General features: G+C 45.8%; 1 protein-coding gene and 1 non-coding gene across 2 annotated transcripts; both read right to left on the bottom strand.

Moving 5' to 3' along the window:
- Window positions 1-654: 654 nt before the first annotated feature.
- RPS20 (ribosomal protein S20) lies at window positions 655-1,793 on the bottom strand. Its single transcript, XM_067712312.1, has 4 exons — window positions 1,634-1,793; window positions 1,359-1,458; window positions 1,025-1,098; window positions 655-873 (listed from the first exon to the last, which is right to left on the bottom strand). Exons 1-4 carry the CDS (start codon window positions 1,634-1,636, stop codon window positions 691-693), a joined length of 360 nt encoding a protein of 119 aa, XP_067568413.1. The 5' UTR covers window positions 1,637-1,793; the 3' UTR covers window positions 655-690.
- Window positions 1,165-1,231, bottom strand: LOC137210816 (small nucleolar RNA U54). The gene has a single exon (XR_010936743.1). It is a non-coding gene; the product is annotated as a small nucleolar RNA U54 (small nucleolar RNA).
- Window positions 1,794-8,999: the final 7,206 nt, after the last annotated feature.

Below are 8,999 nucleotides of genomic sequence, written 5' to 3'. Positions count from 1 at the left end.
ACACGTTAATGTAGCCTCCTACTGGACGACCTACGTACATTCAGTGAAAAATAATTCCAGGAAGATTATGTAAAGCTCGTCTACAGATGTAACCTAACATTAATCTAAGCACTGGGATCGTTTCTATTCTAATCTAAAATATCAAGGCACCGGCGTCTATAAAATTAACAAAGTTTCAAAAACATTTCGAAATCTGCCAAGTTTAAAAGGAGCCATGACCACCGGGCAGAGCCGGGGCTGGAAACCTAAGGTGTTACCTTCCCCGAGCTACTTGTCCTCCAGTGCGTCAGGCTCTTAACCATGGCTGTACACGCGAGAATCGCCCCAGAAACTTTTGACAGTACCCCGTATCTATCAAGTCAGGTCTCCCAGAGTAGAACGCAGACACGTGTTCCTGGGAAGGGCTCCCACAGGCGGCCAGAGCTGTGCGTACTCACCTCCAACGCAAGGTCTCACACGTTCTGTAGCTAATGCAGTTCAGCGTTCAAACGTCACGTGCAAACTGACTCAGTGGGCCCTGCAAGATGCAACGAGGAAGAGCGGAACCCAGGCTACCCACCTACTTCTCGTCACCCTGCTACAAGGTGCAATGAATTCCGGAGTACGACTCCCTCCCTAAGGCCCGTCAAGGTCAGGAATGAGAGCCCACGAAGCTTAACGGCCGATTATCAATTTATTAGAGCCGCTGGCTCAAGCATCTGCAATGGTGACTTCCACCTCGACCCCGGGCTCGATGCTGATGGAAGTGATCTGCTTGACGATCTCGGAAGGGCTGTGCAGGTCAATGAGGCGCTTGTGGATCCTCATCTGGAAACGGTCCCAAGTCTTAGAACCTTCCCCGCAGGGGGTTTTCCTCGTCGTTATTCTCAGGGTCTGCAGCAGAAGACAGAGGACACCAGGCACCCAGGCTGCGGGAGCGCCGCGCTCCGCAACCCCCCGGCGGGGCGCTCCAAACAGCAGGGCTGCGCGCTAGGCCCGAAGCCGCCCGGCGGCCCCCCGCGCCCCGGAGCGCCAAGGCTCTCACCTTGGTGGGCATCCGCACCGGCCCCTTCACCTTGAGGTTCTTCTCCTTCGCGCCTCTGATCAGGTCGGCACACACTACAAGCGGGGAAAAGCGTCTGGGCCCTCGCTCACGACAGGGGCGGCCTTACCGGCCTCCAAGGCCGCCGGCTCAGAATAGCGTACGCGACTATCACCGCAACTCAACCCAGTAAGCATCTCCTCATCGCCAGCGGCGGGGGGAAGGCGCGGTCCACGCCGAGGGGCCGTCCTTGCTCGGCCTCCTCGAGCCTCACAAGCCCAGCTCGCCGCTGCTCCCGCCAGAGCCCGTCCCCCGCCCCCGGAGCCACCGCACTGACCCTTCTCCAGCGACTTCACGTTGCGGCTGGTGAGAGTGATCCGAATCCGGTGGATCGCCACCTCGGGCTCCACGGGAGTCTTTCCGGTGTCTTTAAAAGCCTGTTGCCCCACAGGTGAGAAGATAAAGAGGCACCTTGGAGGCAGCCTATCACCTCCCGGGTACGAGCGCGCTCACCAGCCCCCTTCCCCGGACAAGCGAGTCCCGTCTCCTCCCGCCAGCCCGGCACCCCCCACACCCACCCCCCGAGATCCGACCGGGACGCCCTCGACTCACCATGGCTGCGGTGCGGCTTCCTGACCGACTTGTTCCTCCGCGAGAGCGAACAGCGGTGAGTCAGGAGCGGGGGCCGGAGAGAGAAGCCCGAAACTCCCCGACAGCTGCTACCGCGTCTTCCTCCAAGAGGAACGCGTGCGGCCTGCCGGGCCCTTATATAGCCGCGCTCGCGTCTGCATCCGGGTCCCGCACGCCCCTCCGCGCTGCCCCGGAAGAGGAATCGCCTGGCGGGCTCTAAGGCGGAGGCGCGAGCAGAGGGGCGGCCAGGTGCGGCCGCGCGCGCTCCCTGTTGGCCCGGCGGAGTCAGAGCGCCGTCGGGCGAGGCGCAGCCGCGGTCCTCAGGGCACCTGGCGGGGATGATGGGGAGACTGCGACCTGGCCTAAAACTCCACAAACTCCTCCGTCCTGGTTCGCCGACCGCCGGCTTCTAAGGAGTCAGAACGACTCCTGTGCTTGTGGAGTCTACCCTGCAAAGCTTCTTCCCGTACAAACCGAATCACTCGTGCTCTAAACAAACGGGTAACTCTTCTGAGTTAACTCACGTGGATATTAGGGGAAATGACTGATAACCTGGGTCAGTTTTTATTCTTTAAATTAGCAGTTATTTTTCATAACCTGGAACATTCCTTCGCGGTAGTTCATCTTCTGGCTTCCCAGACCGGCAGAAGCATGTGCGGTCTGTTTCTGAAAAGCACCTGAGCGTGGTTCTTCCCCCTCCCGGGACGCGAGGGCGAACACGCCGGGCTGCCGCGCCTGCCCCGGGGTGTGTCGTGCAACCCAGGCCCCGCCTGGAGACCCCGGCTCTCCACCTAATTCGAAAGCGTGTTATCTCCGGATAAAGTGATGTTGGATGAGACCCTTGAGGACCTCCCTAATACTACTTAATACTAGGACAAAGTACAGTGGACAGACCGAGAGCGGGCAGCTGACCTGGGTGGCCAGGAGAGATGAGGACACATATCCTTAAAGATGACGGAGTGGTTACGTAGGACGAAATAGGTGAGTTGGGCTTTGATACGGGGCAGAAGCAAGAGTAAATAACGTCGTATGGTTTTACAGGTGAACCTGAGGGCAGAAGAGTTATTTGTTCAGCGCCACAGATCTGACCCCTCCAATTAGGGGCCTTTCTTGAGCCTTTCACTTCTGTTCCTTGGAGAGGAATTATACTTAAAACGTACATCAAATAATACCGTTGACTTACTTATTTGGAGATGATCAGGCACAGCTAATACCTGGCTTTCTTCGGCTCCCAAAGAATATCTACTAGATTTTGCTTCCATTTAACAAACAATTTAGGGCTTCCCTGGTGGCGCAGTGGTTGAGAGTCTGTCTGCCAATGCAGGGGACACGGGTTCGTGCCCCGGTCCGGGAAGATCCCACATGCCGCGGAGCGGCTGGGCCCGTGAGCCATGGCTGCTGAGCCTGCGCGTCCGGAGCCTGCGCTCCGCAACGGAAGAGGCCGCAGCAGTGAAAGGCCCGCGTACCGCAAAAAAAAAAAAAAACCTTAAATGTCAAAATTTGGATATTTTCCAGTTCAGTTATTTTAAAATGTCATGCATTGGCTGTAAATACTTTATGAGTAGAATTTGCAGCAGAAAGTCCGAAAACCAGCATTCTTGTTTTACTAGTTGTAACCTCAATGAGACTTCAAAACTTACGGCTTTCACGTCTTGGCATGGCTACCAGCCACAGACAGACGAAAATGCAGTTGCCCAAGCGCCCTGGGCGGTGATCGACCCCCGCTGCATTAATACCGAGTACGAATCTTCAGAGAAAGCTTACTTGAGTGGCATTCAGGTTTTACCAGTGCTCAAAAGACAGCCAGAAATTCAATGGTGGAGTGCTTGAGAAGTACATTTGTGGGGTTTTTTCAATAACAAATCTGGTGCATCTATTCTTAGGTTTCCTTGATTATAGAAAAAGAACTTCAGCGTAGTAAAAGGCAAGAGATGGCCCAGCATTTATGGGAAAAATGATTGATGTGACTAGCACTAAGGAAACAGCTGGTTGAGATATTAGACAAATGCAATGAAAAGATCATTATTTTGAAGTTCATATAAGATTTCGTTTCAAACATTTTGTCATATTTTCCTCTTGAAAGTTATCAACTGCAGTAGTCCCCAGATTTCAATTAAAAATGTAATATTCTAACATTAGATGTGAAATATTCACTGGAGAAAAATTAAATATTAACAATAAGCACAAAAGAAGATTAAAATGCAGAACCCCACATTTAGAGATAAACCACCTGTTTACACTTTCAGATACATACATATCCCTTTAAAATGTGAGCTTATACTGTATATACAGTTTGGTAAGCTTTATCCACTGAATATTTTGCACAATAAATATGCTTCTGCAACATTCCTTTTAATGACTGTACCGTATGGATGGGTCATTCATGATTTATTGAACTAGTCCTCTGTTTTTAGACACTTAAGGTGTTTTCCCCGCTTCACCTCTTACAAACAGTACCATGAGGTACATGCTTCTAGACCAGGATTTCTCAGTCTCAGCACAGTTGACATCTGGGGACACATGAGTCTTTCCTATGCATTGTAGGATGTTTAGCGGTATCCTGGCCTCTGCCCACTAGATGCCTGTACCAGTCCCTCCCCGTCAGTTGTGACAAACATGTCCCTAGACATTGTCAAATATCCCCTGTGGGGCAAGACCACCCCCAGATGAGAACCACTGCTGTAGACACATCTTTCAACTCAGCCTTAATGCCTTAGATCAATGACTAGATACACTTATTCTTTGGTGGCTTCATCAAAGCATAAGCATATTTTAAATACTTTGGTATTAAGTAAATTGCCCTCTGGGAAGGTTACGCCCCAATAGATACTTCTTCCAGCAGTGCAATGAAGATTTCAGTGTGAAAAATAGAACTAAATTTCTGTCTCATTTTAAAATTTGAAAATATTCTTTAAAAAATTTTTATTTAAGTATAGTTGATTCACAATGTTGTGTTAGTTTCTGCTGGACAGCAAAGTGATTCATAATATATGTATTCTTTTTCATATTCTTTTCCACTATGGTTTATCACAGGATATTGATTATAGTTCCCTGTGCTCTACAGTAGGACCTTGTTGTTTATCCATCCTGCATATCATAGTTTGCATCTGCTCACCCCAAACTCCCAATCTTTTCCTTCTCCACTCCCCCTTCCCCTTGGGAACCACACATCTGTTTAAGAATTATTCTTCAGACCATTGCAAAGTCTTTGTTTTCAATATCTGTATCCATATCCTTCCTTCACTAATTTTTGTAGTTCTTTGAAAATTATCTTGTAAAGCCTTTTACTGCAGGTATTTGTGTCTTTCTGTGGACAGCCATCTACTGGTCTTTCTCTGCAATGACAGTGTCATCAAACTATTACACTTCCAAAAGGAAATTAACAGCAGTTAAAAGTGACTCAATTCATGGTACCCATGTATATGTGTATGAAGAAAATGCTAAAGACAGATTGTCAAATGAGTCTGCTTAGACACTATTTTTTTGTATAATTTTTGATCTAAATAAAATTGATGGGAATACTCATCAGTGTGAACTTTCAGAATAAAAGCCAGAAAGAAAAAGAATAAGAACTTTCTCTTGTGCCCACCCGTGCCATATGCTAAGGGGGTGAAATGTAGAGGCAGTTCATTGGCTTTCCTAGGGTTACAGGTGAGGATTAGAGCATAGGATAGCAAGCACCGTTGCAAGTGGACTACCTGTGTTAACCTCAATCTGTTCGATCCTCGCGTCAACCTTGGATTCATGTTTTGTATCTATGAGGAAGCTGAGCTTAGGTGACAGGAAGGTCACAGGAAAAGCCAGTGTCTGAACCCCAGAGCCTGCGTCTTGGCCACTATGCTAGACTATTTCTCAGTATATGTTAGGTCTAATATTTATCACTAGTAGTATTAGTATATCTGAGAGGTTAAAATCCTATTATGTTAAATAAAATGACATAGAAGGGCTTTATAGATTTCACTTTAGTTGGGATCAGAAATTTCACTGAGCTACTAATATGTGTTCATTTTAAGGTAGAATCCCCATTTTTTAAAAAAAATTTTTATTGGAGTATAGTTGATACAATGTTGTGTTAGTTTCAGGTGTACGGCAAAGTGAATCAGTTATACATGTACATGTATCCACTCTTTTTTAGATGCTTTTCCCATATAGACCATTACAGAGTATCGAGTAGAGCTTCCTGTGCTCTACAGTAGGTCCTTACTAGTGATCTATTTTTTATATAGCAGTGTGTATATGTCAGTCCCAATCCGCCGATTTATCCCTCCCCACCCCGTCCCCTGCTGTCCCCCTGGTAACTGTAAGTTTGTTTTCTAGAGTTCTATCTGTGACTCTATTTCTGTTTTGTAAATAAGTTCATTTCTTTAGATTCCACATGTAAGTGATATCATATGATATTTGTCTGTCTCTGTCTGACTGACTTCACTCAGTATGATTATGTCTAGGTCCATCCATGTTGCTGCAAATGGCATGATTTCATTCTTTTTTATGGATGAGTAATATTCCATGGTGTATATGTACCACATCTTCTTTATCCATAGAATCCCCATTTCTTAACTCTTTCAATCTGAGTTTGAAGTTCCGTAGACCCACAGTCAGCTTAACTCTATTTGCTCATTAACATTGCTCACTAAAGTGAGCAATGGAACAAAACCGGGGACGCAGGAAGATCTTTCCACTGAGAGTGAGTCATGTGCAGCCTGCATCGGGGGTGGTACTTTTCAATCATATTTAACTGCCGAGCTCCCGAAATTCTCTGTAGGGGTGGAGCTGAATGTTTGGCCCTCTAGGCCTCCTAGTACTGTCCTCCCCCACTATAATCCTCCTATTCCCAGGCCTGCGGGCCTAGAGATTCTAAGGTTCCTTGAAATATACAACCTGAAGAATTACACGTGCCGTTTCCTAGCTTTCACAGGTAAAGTGCAGAGGATTTCCGCGGCCACCCTTTTTGATTCTGATGTCATGCAGGGGAGCCAGGGCTATATTTATCTATCAGCCACTTTTTCCCGGACTTCTGCTTCCCATGTTATATAGAATTCGTACCATTTTTAGAAAAGATTTCTACCATTTGCCGTCCTTCGTGAGAAGTTCGGAGCCCCTGGTCTTCACCACACACAAATTCTGCCGCGCTGCTCCTGTGTGGTGGACACCCTCAAATGCGACCCCATGCCTCCACCACCTGTGATTCCTGTCCTGGTGATTCACTCCCTCTTCTTAATTGTGGGAACCTCGGACTTGCTTCTAAAGACTAGAATTCAGGGAAAGCTCTGGGCTGTCACTTCCACGAATAGATTAACTGAGATGCTGACCCCTGCCCTGCTGGCCGGCCCCCCCCTTGCAGCTTTGGTGGAGTTTCAATTTGTTCTTTTCCAAAATTGTTTTGGTTATTAGGAGTCCCTTGAAATGCCCTATGAATTTTAGGATGAACTTTTCTATTTCTGAAAAATTCCCATCTGGATTTTGATAGGGATTGTGTTGAATTTGTAGATCACTTTCAGTAGTGTGGACATTCTTAGCAATATTAAAATCTTCCAATCCATGAACATGAGATGTCTTTCCATTTACCTGTGTCTTCTTTAATTTCTTTCAGCAGTGTTCTGTAGTTTTCAGTGTACAAGTCTTCCACATCCTTGGCTAGATTTATACCTAAGTATTTTGTTCTTTTTGATGTATTATAAATGGAGTTTTCTTCATTTCCTTTTCAGGTTGCTCACTGTTAATCTGTAGAAATGCAAGTGATTTTTGTGACTATTCATTTTTAAATAAATGTTTATATTACAAAGAATTTTTAGAAATTGGAAAAAAAGAGAAGTTTAAAAATGAAAGAACTAAACGAGACATCCACAGTCCCCCAGACAAACAAAACTTTGCTTTCAGTCTTTTTCTCTGTATGTTTTAAGAAAAACGTGTTTATTTAAAAAAGGTAATAATCAAACTGATACAAAGTTTTGGATTCTGCCCTGTTCAGTTAACAATGTAGTACAGGTATTTCTATGTTATTACCACCATCATAATATTTTAAATCAACTGTGTGTTGTACTTTATTTAGTCATTCTGGACGTTTACCTTGTTTTGAATCTTTCTCCAGAATAAATGACCCTTAGTGAACATTCTGTTAATTAAAATGCTTGTTTTGTAGTACTTTCTAAGATGGATTTCCAGAGACATAATTTTTGAGTCAGTGAATATAAATGTTTTCGAGAATCTTGATATATGTTGCCAAACTGCAGCTGCTTTCCAAAATATTGTGTTCTGTAGTGTCCCCAGCAGTGTATGGAAGATCCTGTTTTACCACAACTTCATTAGCATTAAGAATTTTGTGCATGTATGTACTTTTAAGACACCCTATTTTTAATTTGCAGTTCTTAGTACTTGTGAGGTAACATTTTCCTCTTTTTCATATTTGTCCCCTAAATTTGTTTTCTTTATTGTGAATTGACTTTTCAAGATTTTGTTTTCCATTTCTTTATTAGGGCATGATGATTTTTCTTTTTTCTTTTTTTTTTTTTTCTGTACGCGGGCCTCTCACTGTTGTGGCCTCTCCCGTTGCGGAGCACAGGCTCCAGAGGCGCAGGCTCAGTGGCCATGGCTCACGGGCCCAGCCGCTCCGCGGCATGTGGGATCCTCCCGGACTGGGGCATGAACCCGTGTCCCCTGCATCGGCAGGCGGACTCTCAACCACTGCGCCACCAGGGAAGCCCGATTTTTCATGTTTATTTGTAGGTGTTCTTTATAGAAAGAACATTAACCTTTTTTTTTCAGTCACATTTTGGTTAAATATTTTTCTCAGCCCATTGTCCATATTTTATTTATTCGTATTTTAATATCCAGAAGTTATAATTTTTATGTAATTAAATCTGGCAATCTCCTTTATACATTTTTTCACTGCTTTTATAAGAGCTAAGAAATCCCTTCCAGGGACTTCCCTGGTGGTGCAGTGGTCAAGAATCCGCCTGCCAATGCAGGGGACATGGGTTCAAGACCTGGTCCAGGAAGATCCCACATGCTGCAGAGCAACTAAGCCCGTGCGCCACAACTACTGAGCCTGCACTCTAGAGCCCACGAGCCACAACTACTGAGCCAGCGTGCCACAACTACTGAAGCCCACACGCCTAGAGCCCGTGCTCCGCAACAAGAGAAGCCACCACAATGAGAAGCCCGTGCACCGCAACGAAGAGTAGGCCCCGCTCACTGCAACTAGAGAAAGCCCGCATGCAGCAACGAAGACCCAACGCAGCCAAAAATAAATAAATAAATTTTAAAAACCCCCAAAACTGCTTAAAAAAACAAAAACAAAAACAAAAACGAAATCCCTTCCTCCTGCAAATTTGTATTAACTATTCAATTC

This window comes from Pseudorca crassidens, chromosome 17 (assembly GCF_039906515.1).
Source record: "Pseudorca crassidens isolate mPseCra1 chromosome 17, mPseCra1.hap1, whole genome shotgun sequence".
In the NCBI taxonomy this organism is placed as follows: domain Eukaryota; kingdom Metazoa; phylum Chordata; class Mammalia; order Artiodactyla; family Delphinidae; genus Pseudorca; species Pseudorca crassidens.
The sequence above is the reverse complement of the archived record's forward strand: the minus strand, read 5'-3'. Positions and strand labels throughout refer to the sequence as shown.